Source organism: Anabrus simplex, chromosome 3 (genome assembly GCF_040414725.1).
Source record: "Anabrus simplex isolate iqAnaSimp1 chromosome 3, ASM4041472v1, whole genome shotgun sequence".
In the NCBI taxonomy this organism is placed as follows: Eukaryota; Metazoa; Arthropoda; class Insecta; order Orthoptera; family Tettigoniidae; genus Anabrus; species Anabrus simplex.
This window is the reverse complement of record NC_090267.1, coordinates 436,741,845-436,766,745: the sequence shown is the minus strand read 5'-3', so window position 1 is coordinate 436,766,745 and position 24,901 is coordinate 436,741,845. Positions and strand designations below refer to the sequence as shown.

General features: G+C 38.5%; 1 protein-coding gene across 1 annotated transcript in view; it reads right to left on the bottom strand.

The window, feature by feature from the left end:
- Cln7 (CLN7/MFS domain-containing 8) overlaps nt 1-24,901 on the bottom strand; it is a 243,250-nt gene that overhangs the window by 28,585 nt on the left and 189,764 nt on the right. Inside the window, exons 5-8 of the mRNA XM_067143485.2 lie at nt 20,039-20,239; nt 10,686-10,785; nt 8,888-9,022; nt 6,293-6,405 (exon numbers count right to left, since the gene is read on the bottom strand). Coding sequence (XP_066999586.2) covers nt 6,293-6,405; nt 8,888-9,022; nt 10,686-10,785; nt 20,039-20,239 — 549 coding nt within the window. The remainder of the gene's footprint in view (nt 1-6,292; nt 6,406-8,887; nt 9,023-10,685; nt 10,786-20,038; nt 20,240-24,901) is intronic.

The following is a 24,901-nucleotide window of genomic DNA, read 5'->3' as shown; positions in this document are numbered from 1 at the left end:
TGAATTTTTAAAATGTGTGTATCTATATCTCAAAACTTTGAAAGTTTACAGATGAAAAATTGGTATTTAGAATCTTCATTAAAAATAAAGAAACACGTATTTTTTTTGTTTTTGGAAAATCCAATAAATGGCGGTTAAACAGGAGTGATATATTGGCGTGAATTTTTGGAAAGACTTTATCTACAGAATATCTGAGAAACGTAGAATGTTCCAGACGTAAAAACTGGTATTTGGTATCTCCTGTAAATGTAAAGAAACATAGGTGATTTGTTTTTGGAAACTCCTCTTAAGGGGAACTAAAAAGGGGGTGAAATTTTAAAATGAGAATTTCTACAGTATATCTCAAAAAACTTAACATGTTACAGAAGTGAAAAATGGTACTTTTAAAACGCGTATTTTTAGTTTTCGGAAATACCACTTGGGTGGAGGGGGGGGTAAAAGTCACTGAAAATGGTGTTGAATTCTTTTAATTAGGTTGCTGTTATCTCAAAAATGAAGATGTTACAGACGTGAAATTTGATATTTGGAATCTGCTTTAAAAGTAAAGAAACACGTATTCTCGGAAAATCCAATGAATGGGGGGGGGGGTTAAAGAAAGAATTGAAAAATTAATTGACTTAATTGTATGAGAATACTTACATCTAATAAAAGCTAAGGTTGTTAGGGCCCTCAAAAACAAAACAAAAGCCCGTTTTGAGGGGGGGTAATCATCTTGGGGGGGCGGGAGTGAAAAGGAGTTGAAATCCTTTCATGAGGACACATAAATCAAAAAGTGAAGAAGTTACAGTCGTGATAATTGGTATTTAGAAGATCCTTTACTATTAAAGAAACACGTATTTTTCTGCCCGAAAATTCACTTGGTGGGGGGGGGGGGGAGTGTGAAAGTGAAAAAAAGTGAATTATTTTAATCTCAAAACTTAAGGTAATAGACGTGAACATCGGTGTTTGGAATCTCCTTTAAACATAAAGGAACACGCGGCAGCGCGCCGGCCCCTCACAGCTGGGTTCCGTGGTTCAAATCCCGGTCTCTCCAAGTGACATTCGTGCTGGACAAAACAGAGGCGGGACAGGCTTTTCTCCGGATACTCCGGTTTTCCCTGTCATCATTCATTCCAACAGCACTGTCCAAAATAATTTCATTTCATTTGTCATTCATTAATCATTGCCACAGAAGAGTGTGACAGGTTTTGGCTGCCGGCACAATTCCTATTATCGCCGCTAGATGGGGGCTTTATTCATTTCATTCCTGACCCGGTCGAATGACTGGAAACAGGCTGTAAATTTTCGATGTACTTATTCTGATCATAAACCGATCATTTTTAATCTTTCCTGGGTTCGTTTTCAAGAGCCATCTTTTCCTTTGGAGAACGTTCTTAGATTACAGTAGATTCCCCTGGCATATAAATAACAATTTAAACACATTTGAAATAAACTACAGGAATGAGATTGAACGTTCAATTTGTCACCTCTATAATAAGTTCAATAATGCACGGAAGTATGTCATTCGTATGGCCAGAAATCCCGTACACTTGCCTACGCGCGACGATGGTGCTGGTCACATTCTCAACAATGATAATGGCAGCAGATGTAATTTACCGCCAAGTAGCGCTCTTGCATCTTGCTGTGGGGTCCAGAACAGCTATTATAATAATAATAATAATAATAATAATAATAATAATAATAATAATAATGTTCTGGACCGTCGTCAAATGTGCGGACCGTGCTGGAAACGGGTCCTGGACGGGTAATGACTAAGAATGCAGACCGGCCGCGGGTTTAGTACCGCCAAGGCAACCAAGACGACACCACGTCGGATCTCCTGAAGGATCTGATCCATATTAAAAATGCTTATAGGAAAACATGGCAAAGATTTAGGCACCCAACTGACCGGGTGGAATACCTGGACCTAGCCCGGGAAGTACGAAATCGATTGTTGGAAAGAAAGATTGGAGAATGGGAGGAAACTTGCCGTAATCTATTAGAAAACGAGTCAGATCGCGAATTTTGGCGGATTATATAAAACAATAAGCATTCAATTATAAATTTCAGTATAATACCGTTGTGAAGCACGGGTATTTTGCTAGTTATTAATAAAAAACACCAAGTTGATGGACAGTTGAGATTGTTGCCTAACAACATTGTCTTTCGTGAATGTGAATCAATAATAACTACAATGCGTAAAAGAAGAATTTCCTTTTTCTGTCACATATCAAGATTACCAGACACCAGGATATTGAAACAACTATTTGATTATTTTTTTGAAAAATAAAATCAATAATAATTGGTTCAAAGAAGTTCAGGATGATTTGGAAGAATTGGGTATAACTCGGCAACAAATCAAAGACAGAAAAGAACAGAGGATTTTGAAGAACAAAAGCATAAGTCTCAAACTAAAAACAGTTGAACAGAAACACACAAAGGGCTTCCAGGTCAGAGAGGATGAGAAAGTTCTGGGAGAAGAAAAAGAAATTAACTCAAATGTATTGATTTAAGTGCTCCAATGTGGGCATAAAATATGTAAATAAAATAATATAAGGAAACATAACGGTCCAATAATACTGCCTTGAGGAATTCCCTCTTAATTATTACAGGGTCAGATAAAGCTTCGCCTACTCTAATACTCTGAGTTCTATTTTCTAGAAATATAACCACCCATTCAGTCACTCTTTTTTCTAGTCCAATAGCACTCACTTTTGCCAGTAGTCTCCCATGATCTACCTTATCAAATGCCTTAGATAGGTCAATCGCAATACAGTCCATTTGGTCTCCTGAATCCAGGATATCTGCTATATCTTGCTGAAATCCTACAAGCTGAGCTTCAGTGGAATAACCTTTCCTAAACCCAAACTGCCTTTTGTCAAACAAGTTATTAATTTTGCAAACATGTCTAATATAATCAGAAAGAATGCTTTCCCAAAGCTTAAATGCAATGCATGTCAAACTGACTGGCCTGTAATTTTCAACTTTATGTCTATCACCCTTTCCTTTATACACAGGGGCTACTATAGCAGCTCTCCGTTCATTTGGTATAGCTCCTTCTTGCAAACAATAATCAAATAAGTATTTCAGGTATGGTACTATATCCGAACCCATTGCATTTAGTATGCCCCCAGGTATCTTATCAATTCCAGCTGCTTTTCTAGTTTTCAACTTTTGTATCTTACTGTAAATGTCATTGTTATCATAGGTAAATTTTAATACTTCTTTAGTATCTCTCATCCCCTATCTGGACATTATCCTTGTAACCAACAATCTTTACATACTACTGACTGAATACTTCTGCCTTTTTAAGATCCTCGCATACACACTCCCCTTGTTCATTAATGATTCCTGGAATGTCCTTGTTTGAACCTTTTTCTGCCTTAAAGTACCTATACATACCTTTCCATTTTTCACTAAAATTTGTATGACCACCAATTATGCTTGCCATCATGTAATCCTTAGCTGACTTCTTTGCTAGATTCAATTTCCTAGTAAGTTCCGTCAATTTCTCCTTACTTCCATACCCATTTCTAACTCTATTTCGTTCCAGCCTGCACCTCCTTCTTAGTCTCTTTACTTCTCTGTTATAATATAGTGGATCTTTACCATTCCTTACCACCTTTAAAGGTACAAAGCTGTTTTCACATTCCGGTTCCTCAACAATTGCTTTAAACCCATCCCAGAGTCTGTTTACATTTTTATTTAAAGTTTTCCACCGATCATAGTTACTTTTTTTAAACTCCCTCATGCCTGTTTTATCAATCATATGGTACTGCATAATAGTCCTAATTTTAATACCTTCCTTTCTTTCATATTAACTATGACAAAAATAGCTTCGTGATCACTAATACCATCTATTACTTCGGTTTCTCTATAGAGCTCATCTGGTATTATCAGCACCACATCCAAAATATTCTTCCCTCTAGTTGGTTCCATCACTTTCTGAATCAGGTGCCCTTCCCATATTAACTTATTTGCCATTTGTTGTTCATGCTTCCTGTCATTTGCATTACCTTCTATCTTGCTTCACACCTCTTCATTAGGTCTAAATTGTACCTGCCCATCAACCTATCTGTTACCTAGGATCTGCCTTAATATGCTGCATTCCCTTTATTCCATTTTACTGGCTTGTCCCTGTCTGTTCATGCTCAAGGTTTCTGATGCATGTATTCCCTCCATTTTAACAACTGCATTGCAGTGTTTGAACTTGGCTTATTGTCATTTTGTTGTACATCTTTATTGTGAGATAGTGTGCCTGGTTTCAACTTCCACATCCTGACATTAATAGCTTCCTATTCTAACCCATTCTGCTGGATCACTTCACCCAGATATCTGAAGTGATTGACTCGTCTAATCTTTTCATAATTTGTGATCATCTACTCTGGTCTTATTATGATTATTATTATTTTACAACTTCTTTATGTCACACCGACACGAATAGGTCGTATAGTGACGATGGGTTAGGAAAGAGCTAGGAGTGGGGAGGAAGCGACCGTGGCCTTAATTAAGGTACAGCCCCAGCATTTGCCTGAAGTAAAACCATCTTCAGGGCTGCCGACAGTGGGTTTCAAAACCACTATCTCTTGAATGCAAGCTCAAAGCTGCATGGCTACCTTGCTCGGTATTATTCTTTATTCATATTGGCCTACTAAGGACGATGTCATTTAGCTGTCTTCTCTGGACTTTGATCTTTGCCCAGTGCTCCTTCATTTATTGCTGGTGTTGCTCTTTTCTTTCATCCATCCATGTATTTCCCGTCTTCAACTTTGTCCTTTCCTGAAAACCCTGGTGGTCTTTTAGTTTCTTCCTGAGTGGGTGTATCTTGTTTATCTTCATAAATGATCCCCATCTCCTGCAGGTCCCTTTCCACATCCTTGAACCAACTTGGCTGGGTCTTCTTATTTTCAAAATATGTAAAGATCTGGTTCGATAATCGTGTTGGTTTCATTCTTAGCAAGTGGCCATAAAATGCAATAATAATAATAATAATAATAATAATAATAATAATAATAATAATAATAATAATAATAATAATAATAATAATAATAATAATAATAATAATAATAATAATAATAATGTAATATATTAATTATATATTTTATATATTTTTGCTTGGTATTATTCTTTGTTCATATTGGCCTACTAAGGACAATGTTATTTAGCTGGATTATATTATTATTATTTCTGTGAATGAACTAAGCATTTCCACAATCCTCTATTTGCAGGTAGTTCGGTGACAAGTTTAGTTCTGCACCTATTATCATTAAATCATTAAAAACAAAGTCTAACCATCATGGAATTGACGTCCCTCTACTCCTCTTACCCTCCAAGGTCGAATCTGTTATTATTCCAGATTTTATCAACACAAGCTTTCCATTGTGTTCTTTTTTTCATTGGTATGCTTCTGTCTTCTTTCCTAGCTTCTTGTGTTTTATGTATTTTACGGGGAACTAAATCACACACACCTTTGAAACCATCAATATGCTCAGAAACAACAGAACCCATAAGTCCCCCAGAAGAAGCCTTCTTTCCACCCAGTGGTTAACAATGGTTACACACCCACGAGAGAGGCAAAACACAAACAAGAAAAGAATAAGCATTGATTTCTGTCTCAATGTAGGCCACAGCTACCCTACTACAGATCCCTAAATATCCATCCTCCCTTTAACTTTCTATCAGACCTCACCTGGTTAACTCTTGTTCTTTATTGACATCTCCAGTATTAGGTTAGCAAGGCCTGTAGTGTCTTTCCTTTTAACATCCATTGTGGCCCTCCCTTTATTTTGCTAGGATCAGAGCTCTTCCTTTTACTTCCTATGATAAGTGTTATATAGGAAGGTTAGCATTCTCTTAAAACAATAATCACCAGCATCACCACCATTTCCAAATATTCATCTCTACTAACTGTATCCTATCTATCCAGTAAATCATGACAATGAAGAAAACAACAAAACTCCAAAATTTTACTGGAATTAGACTTCCACAACGAGGGGAATGGAAAAATGATTTTTTCTTTTTCTTTTTACATCGCACCGATGCAGGTAGGTCTTGTGGCGATGATGGGATAGGAAAGGTCTAGGAGTGGGAAGGATGTGGCTGTGCCCCTAATTAATGGACAGCCCCAGCATTTGCCTGGTGTGAAATTGGGAAACCAGGGAAAACCATCTTCAAGGCTGCTGACAGTGGGGTTCAAACCCACTATCTACCAGATGCAAGCTCACAGCTGCGTGCCCCTAACCACACAGCCCACTCACCCGGTGAAAAATGATTAGAAAAATCAGGAACATATCTCTGAGGAACCATAACTTACCTGGATTAACCTCTGCAATTTTGGGGGGAGCAGATCCCCAAGGTATGTACAGTGCACGCCCAATTACCATGAAGAAGAAACCTCCCCATAATAGTACTTTCCGCTCAGGAAACCTGGAATTAAATGGGGACAAGTATCTTTGAAAATGGTATCTAAAGATTAAATTATTGATTACAGATGTCCCTGTGCATTTTTAAACATTTGCTCATTTTTGTCATTCTCTAAAGAACTAAAGGATATATCAGAAATAGAAGAAAGTTGCTTTTATTTTTATGAAATCAAATATAATATCTTGGCTTCATAATATATGTCATTAGCTTCACACATTAATAGTTATTAATTTACAGTAACAGGCCCTTTGTTTTCCTCATAGACAATGTAAGTTGATTTCTCTCCTAATGTGTGTGTGTGCGCGCGCGTGCGTGCGTGCGTGCGTGCGTGCGTGCGTGCGTGCGTGCGTGCGTGCGTGCGTGCGTGCGTGCGTGCGTGCGTGCGTGCGTGCGTGCGTGCGTGCGTGCGTGCGTGCGTGCGTGCGTGTGTGTGTGTGTGTGTGTCAGAGCTCTCACTTCATTCTCTTCATGTAATAATTATAACCATTCCTGAACTTCACTTAGATGACAATAACTCCTTGTCCATAGATGTAACATGCCATAAAGGCTATTTTAATTTTATTGATTTGGGACGAAGTGAGATGAAACGTGACAAATGGACATTCGTTTATTCGTTCATTCATTCATTTTGTTCTAAGCATCTATACCCTCTGACACAATTATTTTTGCTTGAAAAAGCACCAAGCAACGCATTTACTAACTTGCATGTAAAGCTGTTAGTTTGTCAACCAATAACACTTGAGTTCCATTTTATATCCCTACATTTTCACTTCAACCTGTAGCTATTTTTTACTGGATGCAGTATTTTTGCATCTGCCTCTTGGTATAGTCCAGATCAAAGTGTAACTTCCACTGAAGTCCCTGTCTCATCCATGGCTGTGATAGAATGGAAGCTGCTAAGGTATAGATAGTGCTGAGTAATGTCATTTGGAGCACGACCAGTGTGTCTGGGTGTTATGAAAGGTGCTAAAGTCATTTATGCTCCAATAGCACTTTTTGGCCCAGTGAGGAAAGCAATGAATAGCAAGCTGCCTCAATGTCATTATGTCTTGTACGCCTCAGTATAGCATCGCCATCATTTTTTGTGGTTTCTGTATAACCGCACTTTGAGGATCCAACCAGCCTATGGGCTGAAGACTTAACAGACAGACCTTTATACTGAAGTCGTTTAGTGTTATGAAATATTTCTGTCCACTATAAAACCTATATGAGTAGAATTCATGTTCAAGTCATGAGAATGACTTCATTTTTATTCTTTTACATGTCACAATTCAATGATTTCTCAAGAGATTCAGGAAACTGGAAAATTTCTTTCTTGTGACAAGACATTGAGATACAATTTAAAAATCTTATGTCCAAAAAGGATTTTCTGTCAACAAAATGGCCTACTTTATAAAAAAGCAGTGTCATTCTTTCGCTCCTTCTACGCGAAGTGCCTAAGGCAGCAAGCTTCCACCAATGAGTCTTGTTCAAAGTGGTGTCCTCGATATCATCCCACATGATGTTAACTATTCGTAGATCATCTTTGAATGTTTGATGTTTTGTGTGAATGCTCCAGATGGCCCTCATCATATAGTGTTTGAGTATCGGCCACCTGGTAAGTGAAAAATATGGCTGACTAGACGCATTCAACGTTCCCCCACAATGTCTTGCAGTTTCCTGCGACCACTCTGTTGCAGAATTTTTGCGTAGATAACATTGGTGGAATATTTTGATTTTCCGTTCTGTCTGTGCTGTAATTTTCAGTGTTTCACTTACACAGATCGCTACTGGCATGATGAGTGTTTTATAAAGTTTGAGCTTCGTCGCTTTATCGACCATTGAAGCGGACCATATGAGTGGTGCTGAAAGATTGATGAGGCTTTGCCAATTCTGTAGTGCACAATTACACTCCATCTTGCAATAAGACGCTTCGAAGGCAAGTGAATTGTTTCACTTGTTTGACTGGCTACTGCCCAATGGTGATTGGTGTGACTGTAATAATAATAATAATAATAATAATAATAATAATAATAATAATAATAATAATAATAATATGTGGCCTCTGGAGAGGCCTGGTGCAGGTCTTTTGATTTGACTCCCATGGGCGACCTGCGCGTCATGATGAGGATGAAATGATGATGAAGATGGCATAGACACCCAGTCCTCGAGCCAGGGGAATTAACCAGTTATGGTTAAAATTCCTGACTCTGATGGGAATCGAACCCAGGACCCCTTTGACCAAAGGCCAGCACACTAACCATTTAGGCATGCAGTAGGGCCTATATATCGAAGGAATGGCCGTTGGATAACAATATGGTCTATAAATACACCAGTACTATGTGTGATATTGAAATTAATTTACAAAAAAAAATATAATAAAATAATTGTCACAGCACTAAATTTCCAATTCAAATACATGATAATGGTCATACCCATCCTTCTAGACAAATGTGTTAAAAGGTGTAACAAGGAAAAAATATCTTCTGAAAAGTTACATACTGACCTTTTACATAGAGGTCCTATGGCAACGAAAGTGACGCACGCCACAACAGCTCCTACAGACATGAGAATCCCCATGTAGTAAAGAGCTTCAGTCTTTGACCAAGCAAACTGATCCATTGTGAGAGAGGTACCTAGGCTGAAACAAATCATTTCACTTGCATTAATGTCTTACCAGTCATTCTTACTTCATGAAGTGAAATCATAAATTCAGTCATAATTTTAAATAACATTTGGCATCATCAAATTAATAGAATATACTGTATATATCTGAAATATTTTTAATGAATATCAGGACAGTGATGTTTGACGGAATCAAAGACAAATTATGAAAGCAGCGTGTATGGAAAGTTCTTCATTATGAAAAAATATGTGATTGTAACTGTGTTACAAAACTTAACAGGCAGTTAGAGTGACTGTGCATGCGACCTTGGTCATTACTACAGCAAGCCTGTAACCGGTAGTGGGAGTGGAGTAGGCAACAGTTCGTGACGCATACACCGAAGGTGTATGCAGCATACAGACAGAACAAATAAAGGCAGTCTGTGATTACACTGGTTTGTTTACAACAGTTCATAACTTCTGACTCAATCTTTCCAGACAGTTGGCATACAGAGAACTAGTCACATTACATGCTCCCACAGTAAGATCCTCTCAATACTTTCACGGTGTACAAAGCCCTTGACAGAGTTACTAATTGCCCCGTCACAAAGCAAGCATGTTTACTGTACACATGGAATACAGAATTTTGTGTTTCAACCAGCTAGCGGTTCAACACAAGTAGTCGAGCATCGGCCAGCTACATAGTAACAAGAGCTAACAGAACCAGCGGGAAGGTCACTACTTAATATATTTTCAGTATTTCACAACACAATAACAAGGTTTCTTCGCATAAAATTGAAACCACTTCTTTCTTTTCTTCTCTTTTTTAGACTCCATATGTAATAACATCTTATCAGAAGATAAAAAACAAAACACCCGAACATCAACTACTATAGTAGAGAGGAGTTTCCCCAGCCAACTATAATGTCCCTGTCCCTCCAATATAACCAAAATAAGCAACAGCAGCTCATACATTAAGTTTTTAAGCTTAAGTATAGAACAGAACATATCATTTTACTACAGCAGTGTCAACTATAAGAACTTTTTAAAATCAGAAGAAGAAGAAGATAATATTTTTACGTCCCACTAATTATTTTTTGACAGTTTTCGGAGACGCAGTGGTGCCAAAATTTTCTCCCGCATGAGTTCTTTCACATGCCATTAAATCTACCGACATGAGGCTAACATATGTGAGCACCTTCAAATACCACCGGAGTCAGCCAGGATCAAACGTGCCAAGTTGGACACGAGATGTGATTTCACTAGGATTTATAGTCAAGAAGTATGGTATGTTGAATGCACTTGATGGTACTGTGACATCTTGTGGAGCAAGAAGAATGAGGACAGTGGTGATGATGGTGGGGACAATGATGATAACATTATCAATGGAGATGAATGTCTAAGTGAAAAAATTAATTTCATTGTTTAAGTAAGGAAAAAATCAAGTTATTAACTAGTATACTGGTAACTTTTATGTTATAGAAAGTAGCACAGTTCCTATATTCCAATTCCATAGGGTTACTTACAAGTATGGTAGAATTTTAACGCACGTAATGGTTAACTTATATTTACCTAATAAAATTATGTATGCAAAATATTTGGGATTTTAAACTTTTTCTCAGTTCTCTCTGCAAAATTAGGGTGCATGGATTATTAGAGAATATACAGTATGATCACATATGAGAAGTCGGGTTGCTTACGTTTCAAGCAGTACAAAGTTGAACACCAGCACAAAAAAGGCAGAAATGAGCGTCCAAGCTGAGACGTAATCTGGACGGACCTGCTTCCAAGTTGCTTCTTCTGAAAATCACCAACCATTGCCATTAGTTTATAGTACAAAAAGGGAAAGAAAAATATGAACTAACATTTCATTAATCAACCATTTAATCTGTATTCACTGTTGATGTAAAGACAGAATGAGATGGTAAACATAATTGGCAGCCATATGAATTTTAGAGAGCAATGGAAGGATATGTATAAACACTGTAAGGAAGAAATAGGGTTCCAGAAAGGGCATTCCAGGTATCAATGAACAAGGGGAGTGTGTATGTGAGGACATACAGAAGGCAGAAGGCCCTTTGGCACATCACAATAGGCTAATATAGGTGAAATATCGAATCTGTTGCATAAGGACGAGACAGAGCTCATTTGAAGCTTCATGATGCAATGAACAATCCTTGGTATGTCCCCATGGGATCCGAAAACCACAGTTTAAGGCCCTAAAACCAACTGTTTTCAAGATATTGGCATCTCACTATCCCGGCTCTAGAAATTGGCTGAAGAAGTGACCCGCCGTAACCATGGCAAGGATTCTAGATTTTCGAAAAAGACCAACATTAGTGTCGATGCATAGTTTTTGGCGTCGCTGAGATGAACTGTAACAAAATTATAGATGTAATAATAATCTATATATATAAAATAACATGTCCTGGCTGACTGACTGATTCATCATCACCGAGCCAAAACTACTGGAGAGAACGAAATGAAATTTTGGGTATACATTTATATTAGAGTGTTAAGAGAATTTTGATTTCTATCCTGTTATGTGTTTGTGGTGGTTGGTATCATGACAGCCCTCCCTTAAGTTTTGTTTCAAAACAGATGACTGTCGTGAAGTGCACATGTGCGTGTGTTTTTATGTGCCAGTGGAAGTGCTTTTGTCAATAATGGTGTTAGGAAATATTCCTGTACAATAAATTATTTTCCTTATAGATTAAGCTCCAAATTTATTATTACGGAACATTTTCTGGTGACCGTGACAGGACATAGTTAAGATGGAGGAGCTTAAACAGTATAATAAGGAAAGATCACAAATACGTAGACTGTTTACGAGAGCACATGGCGAGTTTCAAACAAAAATATCTGAAGCAGTCGTAGATGCGGAAGAAATGTTGACATACTTCCGTATTTTAGAAGATAAGGCAATGCGGATGTTATCTTTGGATGAAAAGATTCAAGCACTAGGGGTGTCGAAGAAACGACAGAAGAAGACGACGCCAAGGAATTCGACACGGCAGAAACGTACTGGGAAAAATGGCTACAAGCTAAGGTTAGGTTCGAAAGTAATTTTCAAGTGAATTTATCTGTTGGTGGAGGTGAAGCCTTAGTGAGTGAGATCGAGACGACGAAGAAAAGGAATTTCAGTTTACCCAAGCTACAGCTTAAACAGTTCGACGGAGATATAAAAAACTGGATTGGTTTTTGGGGACAGTTTAAGAACATAAACGACGATAGTGATATCGACCCGGAAGATAAATTTCAGTATCTTCTACAGGCTACTGTTCCAGGTTCCGTGGCCAGGGAGCTAGTTGAGAGTTTCCCTCCGTCCGGAGCGAACTATCAAAAAGCAATAGATCACCTGAAATCCAGGTATGCCAGGGAAGAATTACTTATAGAAGTATATGTCCGAGAACTTCTAAATCTTGTTCTGTTTCAAGCTACCAAAGGTAGTACCCTTAGTATTGGAAGCCTCTATGATAAATTAGAAACACAACTGAGAACTTTGGAATCTTTAGGAGTCACTAGTGATAAGTATGCAGCAATGCTGTATCCTTTGGTGGAGTCTGCATTACCAGAAGAGGTTATGAAGGCATGGGAGAGAGTTCGTGTATCTCATATATCAGAAAATGATCACGATCATCACTTAAACAAATTGTTAGCTGCGGTCATAGCCACTCGGTTATGCACACAAGTGAAAAGAGCATTAAACCTCCAAGACTGTAAAACGTACTTTTGGAGTGACTCTACAGTGGTGCTCATCTGGATCAAGATGAAAGGAAACTGGAGTGTATTCGTAGGAAATCGTTGTGAGGAAATACGCAAGTTCAGTAACCCGAAGGATACCTGGCTCTCACCCAGGAGGCTCGGGTTCGATTCCCGGTACCGGAACCAGAAAATGTTCCGTAATAATAAATTTGGAGCTTAATCTATAAGGAAAATAATTTATTGTACAGGAATATTTCCTAACACCATTATTGACAAAAGCACTTCCACTGGCACATAAAAACACACGCACATGCGCACTTCACGACAGTCATCTGTTTTGAAACAAAACTTAAGGGAGGGCTGTCATGATACCAACCACTACAAACACATAACAGGATAGAAATCAAAATTCTCTTAATATCCTCCCCAACTTGCAATTTTGTTTACACTAATCCACAGATAAAATTGCAACACAGTGAAAATAGACAGCAGCATTCTACAATAAAACATTACTATCTTTCATTTGACACTGATTTTCATACAATGCTTGTCTCTTCTGGAGTATTTATAAGTCCAAACGTTTTGGTGTTTTCACTATTCTACCACTTCTTGTAGACTTCACTTGTGGATTTGCCACTGCATCCGATGATCCGTGCGAAGCCTTCTCTGGATGTATCTTCAGGATAGAATCTGGCCGATTGCTCTGCACTACTGCAGATTCATCTGATGAGGCGACTTCTAAGGGATAAAGCCTTTGAACTGGCAGCACCCTCTCGCCCGTAGCCGTTCTCAGTTTGACTACCCTGGTACAAGCATTGTATGAAAATCAGTGTCAAATGAAAGATTGTAATGTTTTATTGTAGAATGCTGCTGTCTATTTTCATTGTGTTGCAATTTTATCTGTGGATTAGTGTAAACAAAATTGCAAGGTGGGGAGGATGTTAAGAGAATTTTGATTTCTATCCTGTTATGTGTTTGTAGTGGTTGGTATCATGACAGCCCTCCCTTAATTTTTGTTTCAAAACAGATGACTGTCGTGAAGTGCGCATGTGCGTGTGTTTTTATGTGCCAGTGGAAGTGTTTTTGTCAATAATGATGTTAGGAAATATTCCTGTACAATAAATTATTTTCCTTATAGATTAAGCTCCAAATTTATTATTACGGAACATAGAGTGAAGGTTCTCACTAAGGGAGGATTTTTGGATATTCCGTCACTAAGGGGGTGAAAAGGTGGGGGGTGAATTGTTTCCATGAGCATATCTATATCTCCAAAACTTAAAAGTTTACAGACATAAAATTGGTATTTAGAATCTCCTTTAAAAATAAAGAAACGCGTTTTTTTTTTTTTTTTTGGAAAATCCCCTTAAGGGGAGTGAAACAAGGAGGAAAAGGGGTTGAATACCTTTTATGAGGATACTTATATCTAAAAAACTGAAGATGTTGCAGGCATGAAAATTGGTATTTGGAATCTCCTTAAAAAATAAAGGAACATGTATTCTTTTATTTTCGGAAAATCACTTAAGAGGGTGAAATAATCGAACAATTATTTGAATTATTTGTATGAGGATACTTATGTCTAAATGAAAATGAAAGAAGTTGCAGACGTGAAAATTGGTATTTTGAATCTCCTTTAAAAATAAAGAAACACGTATTATTTTCTTTTTGGAAAATCGACTTGGGGGGGCGGGGGGGGAGGGGAGGGTGAAAATAAGTAAAGGGGTTGAATTCTGTTTATGAGGATACTTACATGTCAGAAACTGAAGATGTTACTAATGTGAAAGTTGGTACGTTGAATCTCCTTTATAAATAAACAAACACAAATTTGTTTTCAGGAAGTCCACTTAAGGTCCGAAAAGAATTGAAAAAGCGGGTGAATTTTTAAAACGAGTACCAGTATATCTACAGTATATGTCAAAAACGTAACATGTTATAGATGTAAAAATTGGTATTTGGAATCTTCTTTAAAAATATAAAAAAAAAACATGTATTATTGTTTTGTTTTTGGAAATCCACAAGTGGTTGAATTATTTTTATGGGGATACTTATATCTTAAAAACTGAAGATGTTATAGACATGGAAAAAGGTATTTGAAATCTCTTTTAGAAATAGACATGTTTTTTGTTTGTTTTTGACTTGAGAGTAGTCTGTTTCTCAGATGTACAGTTCTATGTCTCATGGTCATCTTAGCCCCAAAGGGCAATATCACAAACGTAATTTACAAAGAGTTTCTGGGGTAAATGAAACTCAACTTTTGGTGAGTTTAGGCTATTTTCTTTAGGGATTGGATTTTCAGATAATGTCTTAATACAGTACCAAGGAACGATTACTTTTAATAAATTACAAAATTCATGCGAGCGAAGCCACAGGTAACCGCTAGTCTGAAATACTTATTTGATTACTGTTTGCATGGAGAAGTGATACCAAATGAATGGAGAGTTGCAGTCGTAGCTCCAGTGTATAAGGGAAAGGGTGATAAACATAAAGTGGATAATTAAAGGCCAGTCAGCTCAACGTGTTGTTTGTAAACTCCGGGAAAGCATTCCTTCTGATTATATTAGACACATTTGCAAAATTGCTAACTGGTTTGATAGAAGGCAGATTGGGTTTAGGAAAGATTATTCCAGTGAGGCTCAACTTGTGGGATTCCAGCAAGATATAGCAGGTATTGTAGATTCAGGAAGTCAAATGGACTGTATAGCTATTGACCTATCGAAAGCTTTTGATAGGGTAGATCATGGGAGATTAGTAAAAACTTAGGGCTATTGGACTAGACAATATAATGGCTGAATGGGTGGTTAAATTTCTAGAAAATAGAAAGTGAATTAGAGTAGGTGAAGTGTTATCTGATGCCGGCCCTGTGGTGTAGGGGTAGCATGCCTGCCTCTTACCCGGAGGCCCCGGGTTCGATTCCTGGCCAGATCAGGGATTTTTACCTGGACCTGAGGGCTGGTTCGAGGTCCACTCAGCCTACATGATTAGAATTGAGGAGCTATCTGACGGTGAGATAGTGGCCCCAGTCTAGAAATCCAAGAATAACGGCTGAGAGGATTCGTTGTGCTGACCACATGACACCTCATAATCTGCAGCCCTTCTTGTGTGATGAGCAATAATTTTGTCTCACACTTCTTTTCATCTCAGATTCATGGTATACTGTATGTCAGAGGTGTATACTGAGAGCTACGGAGGCTATCGGTGAAGCCCAAACCTTGACGCAAGTGTGATAAACGGATATAACTTGAGAACAATATTCTCTCACCCATGGGAAATTCATGCAAGTATCGAGCACTGATTATTATTATTATTATTATTATTATTATTATTATTATTATTATTATTATTATTATTATTATTATTATTATTATTATTATTATTATTTGTATGTATGGCTATGGTGTTACATCCAGTTAGTCTTTGTATTATTATTATGATACGATCGCGTTGTTTGTGAGGTTATGTCAGGATACATGTGCTGTACATAAATATTTATATGAGATCAGTTAATGTAAATACCTGTAAATTAATATTATATAATTTATTCTTACCTGTGTACATATAATTTGTAATCCACTATGGTATTGAAACACACTGTAACTCCCAGAAAGGCACTAGAACGATGGAGAATATTCTGTACACTATATCTACAGCACTCTAGAATTTTCGAGAAGGTTTTTTATTTTTTTATTTTTTTATAGAAGCCTGGCCAGGCACGTATATAGGGAGATGGTCTTGATGGTAATGATGAGTTATTGTTCAGTAGAGTTATGGTGTAGCAAGAATATACTTGTGACCTCGTGTTGACATGCAGTGGTTGCAGTCTCCATGCTGAAGTGATCGGCAGTTTTCTAGAATGGTGGCTTTGTTGATGTTCTCGGAGTGAAGTGGGTTTTTTTTTTGTGGTACTATGATTAAGGCTAAGTGTGTGTTAATTTGTAAATAGATGTGAATAAATAACTGTACCAACTGACAGCATTTCGTGTGCGTCTTTGTGGATACTTTAACCTCAAATGAGAATGATGGAAATCTAAAGCACATTATAAAGTAAGCATCTGACATATTGTTCCTTTACAAAAGTTGAAAGCAATAAGAAAAAATGTTGCACGTATTTCTGAGAGCAAGGTATTGGGGACTGATTTTGCAGCCCAGATGCTGCGTCCCTGTCCCCTCACCTTACCTCGCGTGGCATGCTGCAGAATGTCTGATAGGTGCGGGGACCGGGCTGATAGATGTTATATGCCTTCGCTCTGTCAAATCGCCACTACTAACAAACAACCGTGCGTTAGTCATTGTGTATACTTCCTCACCTCGTACTTCTGACTTAATTATATAGATGACAAAATGCTGGTATTTCACTCCCATTTACTTCTACATCCTTGTAGGAAGACACTACAGGGCTGCTGTTATACGAGTAATATAGTTTTCTTTTTTATATGTAGATCTGCTCAAATGAAATGCAGCAGCCCTGTCCCATTTTCACACCAGGGGCTGTAATACCAATATAAATGGTCCGTTATTGGACATTATAAATTTTCCAGCTAACTCATTCCTGGTTGCCAGCGTTTCGCCCTCGTGTGCTAGGCTGGGCTCATCAGTTGGTACCTAGCACACCTACCAAGGCGCTGGCTAGTGCATACCGTGGAGGCCACTGCGTAAGCTAATTGTAGCCACCGGCAGTGCCAATGCACTATGAGACACTTTGTCCCATTATCAAAAATTGATACCTGCTTGGCCATCAGATGATATAGATGTTGCTTCCCATAGGGAATCTGAAATATTTGTTCCGAATGAGTAAATTTATAATACCAATATAAATGGTCCGTTATTGGACATTATAAATTTTCCAGCTAACTCATGCCTGGTTGCCAGCGTTTCGCCCTCATGTGCTAGGCTGGGCTCATCAGTTGGTACCTAGCACACCTACCAAGACGCTGGCTAGTGCATACTGTGGAGGCCACTGCGTAAGCTAATTGTAGCCACTGGCAGTGCCAATGCACTATGAGACACTTTGTCCCATTATCAAAAATTGATGCCTGCTTGGCCATCAGATGATATAGATGTTGATTCCCTTGGAACAAATATTTCAGATTCCCTATGGGAATCAACATCTATATCACCAGGGGCTGTACCTTAATTAAGGCCACGGCTGCTTCCTTCCAACTCCTAGGCCTATAAGACCTATCAGTGTCGGTGCAACGTAAAGCCACTAGCAGGAAAAAAAAAAATGAAATGCAGTCTATCAGGTTTAGTGTTCTCTATCGTTGGTTTGAATCCACCGCTGATCTCCCGAGGAAGCCGATAAACCAGTGAATGAGTGAATGATGGGTTCGACCCCTGGTAATGCTGTATAATTCAAAATTTTAATAATAATACTAATAATGGTGCATTGCATCTGTATAGGGTTTGTAGTGACCTAATGAGAAAGAAATGAATAGCAAAGGCATCATGAACACCCAGTCCCAAAGCCAAGGGAATTCCAAGAGTATGAAGGGGTTGATTCTGAGAACTGAACTGGGGTCTTTGGACCAAAGGCATGTATTCTATCCATTTAGCCACAAAGCCGGACTTAAATTTGCTAAACCGTAGGCTACAGTCTCCACTGATCAGGTGTTGAGTATGGGCAGTAGGCCAGGGCGGTAACTTGTGAAGCAACCATGGCAACGGTGCAGGCTTCTCCGTTGTCTATTGGCTGAAGCTCAAAACGCTCAAGGCTTGACGTTCACTAAACCAACCATCGAAAAGGGGTGACATGAGTCTAGTGGTAGCCCACGTCTTGATCCCAGCATATGCCACTGCTGTATGGCATAAGCTTTCTTTGTATCCAGAAAAATCAATCAGCCACCACTGATCTGCATTTAAGGTTGTTGCCAAGGTGGCAGATTCCATATCACTTGTTTACCTAGTCTTTACTTAAATAATTTCAAAGTAATTGGAAATTTATCAAACTTCTCTGTTGTTAAATTATTCCAATCCCTAATTTCTCTTCTTAGAAATGAGCATGTATGTCCAACGCTTGTGCCATTCTTCTACAGGGTCAGGTATGAAGTGAGATGAATCTTCGTAACAAGTTTTTATGACCTGATGCCGTTCCTGACATCAACCTCATTAGAGGAGTTAATGAGTTGAAACGAATGACGTGATATATCGTCCCCCTCTAGCAAACTAATGAAATGGAAATCCACAGCCTGTTTCTAGTCATTCGACCGGGTTAGAAATGGAATGAATGAAGGCGCCATATAGCGGTGAAGATAGGAATTGTGCCGGCTGCCTAAGCCTGTCGCATTCCTCTGGGGCAATGATTAATGAATGACAGATGAAATGAAATGATATTGGAGAGTGTTGCTGGAATGATAAATAGTACAGGGAAAACCGGAGTGCCTGGAGAAAAACCTGTCCCGCCTCCGCTTTGTACAGGAGCACAAATCTCACATGGAGTGACCGAGATTTGAACCACAGGATCTAGCAAACTAATGAATGTGCAAATTATCAAAAAAGTAGGAGAGTTGAAAGAAGTTGTGATTACTCATGTCAAAACAATTTTTATATTTAATGATTGGTTTAATGTGTTAGCCATACAGAAAGAGCTGCAAATGTGAGACTTTGTCAGAGGGTAGACTTTACAGTATATAAATAATAAAATCTAGACAAAAACTTCAGAACTACAGGTTCCCTAGTTCACCAGTTTAGCTTGTTTGCCATAGTGGTGACGATATGATAGTAAGAAGAGAAAGGGAGAAATCTGGTGCCAGTACATAGCCTACTCCTGTTGAATAGCACCAAGAGGTCTGCTCGAGGCTTAACGTCCCCATCCAATGGACAGATCACCATCAACAGCAATGAAGAAAGACCACAGTGCTATCTTACTTTTCTTCCAATGCTTTTAAGCAGCATACTGATGTCAAAAGTAAGGTTTATGATTTTGGTGTATACACTAATTTTTTGGTAATACACCATACATATAAAATATCACATGGAAACAAACTATTCACATGAAACAGATCAGATAGATGTGTCAACCAAAGGGTGTGATATTTCATCCCTCCCCCTTTTGGCACTACAGCCCTTGAAGGGCCTTGGCATACCAAGCGACCGCTGCTCAGCCCGAAGGCCTGCAGATTGCGAGGTGTCACATGGTCAGCACGACGAATCCTCTCGGCCGTTATCCTTGGCTTTCGAGACCGGGGCCGCTATCTCACCGTCAGATAGCTCCTCAATTCTAAGGTGTGATATTTAATCCTGTAAAATTGATTAAATACCCTTCTGCATACTTCAATATTCCTGGCAACTCAGTGATCAATATATATATATTTCAATTGAGAATGCTCAAAAGAGGTCAATCTATTGTAAACATTACCTGATTCCATTCCTTGATTAATCATAGCTTCCCGGGCTGCTATGCGATGTTCATGGAAAATTGCAGGAAGAAACATGATAAAGTTAAGAACTCCCATGACCACATTAATCCAGCCTGCAGCAGTGTACATGTTCAGCTTGAGTATTCCTGGGATTAAATCCATCCCATCATTTCCTAACGGAGTAACAGCTGCCTGGAGACCTATGAGAGACAAAAATAGCAATGAGTCGCATGTTTATAATAAATTCAGATATGAAAAGTAAAAACATTAACAGGGCTGACTACAAAATTACTTCACAACTTTACTATTACAAGAGGTTTCTTAAAGGTTATTGATATGCTCAAGATAGAAATGCGTATCTATTAAGTCATATATAATGATTGGAATATGAAAATTAACAGAGTTGGGAAGTAATCAAGTAAAAGTAATCAAATTACTTGTACCAGTTAGATTCTTAGTCATTTTTACTTGTAATCATTGCTTTTTACAAAATGTAATTTTTACTTGTAATTTACTTATTGAAAGAAAATTGTAATTGTTCATTCCAGTAATCATTACATTGTAGTAACTCATATACATTATACTCAGAAACAGAAATTGAGAAAAATAAATGTTGATGAGGATGATAATTTTTCAGTTCTATTACAGCAGAACCAGTAACTCCACCACTTCTAGATGAGGTACTTTCTTACCTCTCCACTTATTGCAAAGACATCATTCTTACACCAATGATTATCTTAAAATTAAACACGGGTATTCCTCCACATGCAAAGATGCCCTTTCCCCAAAAAAAGTCTAGGCTTAGCGATGAGAATCTTAATAACCAATTAATTTATTTGCAAAGTAAATGGCTAATTATTTGTAATGCTGTAAGTCATTAACTAATGATAATTTCAAAAGTTTCAATGGAACATGTTGAGTCTCACCTAGTGAAGATAGCCACTTAATGTCTCTGTGCCAAAGAAACGCACAAATTGAAGTAATATATTTTCCTTGCAAACTTTGTATTATATGGGGTGGAGGGAAATGTCAGTGATTTCCTTAAAGACTAGAGTTTGGTAAAGTAATTGTAACTGTAATTTTACTGATTACTAGTTGAAAAAACTTCCTTGGCTCAGGTGGCAGTGCGCCGGTCTCTCATCCCTGGGTTCTGTAGTTCAAATCCCAGTCGCTCCATGTTAGATTTGTGCTGGACAAAGTGGAGATGGGACAGGTTTTTCTCCGGGTACTCCAGTTTTCCCTGTCATATTTCATTCCAGCAACACTTTCCAACATCATTTCATTTGTCATTCATTAATCATTGCCCCAGAGGAGTGCGACAGGCTTCAGCAGCTGGCACAATTCCTAGCCTCGCCGCTAGATGGGGGCTTCATTGATTCCATTACTGACCCGGTGGAGTGACTGGAAACAGGCTGTGGATTTTTTACTAGTTGAAAAAGTAATTTGTAATTGTAATTGAGTAAAATATTCCTCTGGTAACTGTAATTCAGTCCAGTTACTTTTTTCTTGTACTCTTCCCATCACTGAAAATGAACACTAAATAAGTCAGTGTTGGAAGAAGAAGTGACAAAAAGAGGAGACAAGGACAAACATGAACACACAAGAGTATAAGAATATTTCCCAGATCTCCACACTCTCTCAACTTCAAATAGAATCTCGTCTTATCAATCCCGTTCTTCTACATCCATCTATTCTGATAGATCTTTAGTCTTGATGTTGGATAAGTGTAGGATGAGAACTCTGGATAAACAAAGAAAAAGGGAAGAAACATATGATATTTTTTTACCACCTGTATTCATCTTTATCTGTCTCTAATTTTCCTTTTCCTGTTTTTATCTGAATTTCTTCTTATCCTGCACTTCCCACATCAAGACTGTCGAGACAACCATCAACAATTGTTGACCTCGCCCTCATGATCAAGCTGGGAAGCACAAATGAGCTCTTTAATGCTGAGAAGAGATGAGATTGATGAAGAGAGAGCCTGTCTATTTGAAGCAGCAGCATATGAGGAGGAGGAGATTGTCCTTATCCTTGTGTGCTTCCATGTTTATCCTAGTCTTGTCATTTTGCTGGTCCCTCTTCTCACAATGACCTGTCTTTGTGTTTATCCCATTGTGTGTTCCTTTCATCTACACTAATATTATAAAGAGGAAAAATTTGTTTGTTTGTAACGAATAGGCTCAAAAACTACTGAACTGATTTTAAAAATTACTTCACCTATAGAAAGCTACATTGCCAGTGAGTAACATGGGCTGTATTTTATTTTCGAAACAATTCGAGGTGGGGGGCACGGGGGGGGGGGGGGGGAAGATATAAAAATAATGGGCTAATATAGGCAAAATATCGAATTTGTCATATAAGGATGAGACAAAGCTCAATTTAATCCTCTTGACGTAAAGAACAAAACTCGGTAAACCCTATGGGCCAAAAAACCATGTTTTAAGGCCCTAAAACCAACCGTTATGGAGATATTGGCACCACACTACCCCTGCTCTACGAATCGGATAAAGTAATGAACTGCCGTAACCATGGCAACGTCAGCTCCAGGATTCTACAGCAGCTAGATTATGTATGTACGTTTGGGCATAGCTGCCAGCCAAAATTGATACACATATGACTTACTATCTGGAAAAAATAAACTGTTGTGTAAGGCGTTCATAGCACTCCTTTGGGCGGGGATGGAAAGGGAGTGAAGTATAAAAATAAAAATAATAGCCCCGGACATCTCCGTAGTACAGCGACCAGCGGTTGCCGACGGGCCTCTGTTTTTACGTACTGGCTTAGGTTTCAGCATTTTGCGGAGTCTGTTACCTATAGTTTAAAATATTTTCTATCAAATCATGAAGTAGTAGGATCACTGATGTTATTAGTGCCGATATTTTGGTCCACTTTTACGATCATTGTAACCATGAAAACAACCTATGTACTGTACACAATTGTCAAGATGGTGCATTACTTGAAAAAATTCTCAACATTTATACTCAGATTCATTATATGGTGTGCAACATCAGTGACAAGCACTGAGAATTATAATTCTCGATAATTATAGCAGTTTCTTTTATGCATCGTGTATTTCCTTGATCATTTGTGATAGTTATGAAATTTTGGATCAAACAAATACCTTCAATAATATTTATATTTGTGGTCGTATCTAGTGGAAGTATACTTATACTAAACCTGCAGCTTTGTGAAGAAAGCAAGTATACCTAGGTGGGAATGAAGGAAAAACATGGTAGCATAAGATCTTAGAGGTCGACGCTAATTATGAACTAAAATTAGAGGCCCCCATGAAGAAAAGAAGAAGACGATACACTATAATTCCTAACATGACAAATAATTTCTACGTACTTAAGTAAATACACCAGTGTTATAAATATCTAATGAAGTCGCTCACACCGATAGTATGAGTAACTAAAGCCAGTTTCTGATAACCCGTACGAAGAACGGGTACTTTTGCTAGTATTTCTATAAACTACCCAAAAGATGCCTCCTCTGTGAACCATGTGACCTTGCCACGGTGGGGAGGCTTACGTATCCCAATGATGCAGATAGCCGAGCCGCAGGTGCAACCATATCGGATGGGTATCTGTTGAGAGACCAGACTAACGAATGGTTCATCGAAAGGGGGGTAGCAGTCTTTCGGTAGTTGCAAGGGTGGCAGCCTAGATGATTGACTGATATGGCCTTGTAATAATACTCAACATGGCTTAGTTGTGTTGATACTGCTACACGGCTGAAAGCAACGGGAAACTACAGCCGTAACTACCTCCCGAGGACATGCAGCTCTCTCTGTATGAATGATGTACTGATGATGGCTTCCTCCCGGGTAAAATATTCCGGAGGTAAACTAGTCCCCGATTCGGATCTCCGGGTGGGGACTACACGAGAGGGGGCGATCATCGGGAACATGGATACTGACATTCTGCGAGTGGGAGCGTGGAATGTTAGAAGTTTGAATCGTTGTGGTAGGTTAGAGAATCTGAAAAGGGAGATGGATAGGCTAAAGTTAGATGTAGTTGGTATAAGTGAAGTACGTTGGCAGGAAGAACAGGATGTTTGGTCAGGCGACTACCGAATTACCAACACGAAATCAAACAGGGGAAATGCAGGAGTTGGTTTAATAATGAATAAGAAAATAGGGCAGCGGGTAAGCTACTATGACCAGCATAGTGAAAGAATTATTGTCGTCAAGATAGACACCAAACCAATGCCCACCACAATAGTGCAGGTCTATATGCCTACTAGTTCAGCGGATGATGAAGAAATTGAAAGAATATATGAGGAGATAGAAGATTTAATACAATATGTAAAAGGTGATGAGAATCTAATTGTGATGGGAGACTGGAATGCAGTGGTAGGCCAAGGAAGAGAAGGTAGTACAGTAAGAGAATTTGGATTGGGACAAAGGAACGAAAGAGGAAGTCGGCTGGTTGAATTCTGCACTGATCATAATTTAGTCCTTGCCAATACTTGGTTCAAACACCACAAAAGACAGCTGTATACGTGGACAAGACCTGGAGACACTGGAAGGTATCAAATAGACTTCATTATGATTAGGCAGAGATTCAGAAACCAGGTGTTGGATTGCAAAACTTTCCCAGGAGCAGACGTGGACTCTGACCACAACTTGTTGGTCATGAAATGCCATCTGAAGTTGAAGAAATTGAAGAAAGGAAAGAATGCAAAAAGATGGGATCTAGACAAGTTGAAAGAAAAGAGTGTGAGGGATTGTTTCAAGGAACATGTTGCACAAGGACTAAATGAAAGGCTGAAGGAAACACTATAGAGGAAGAGTGGAGAGTCATGAAAAATGAAGTCAGTAGGGCTGCTGAAAAAATGTTAGGAAGGAAGAAAAGATCAAC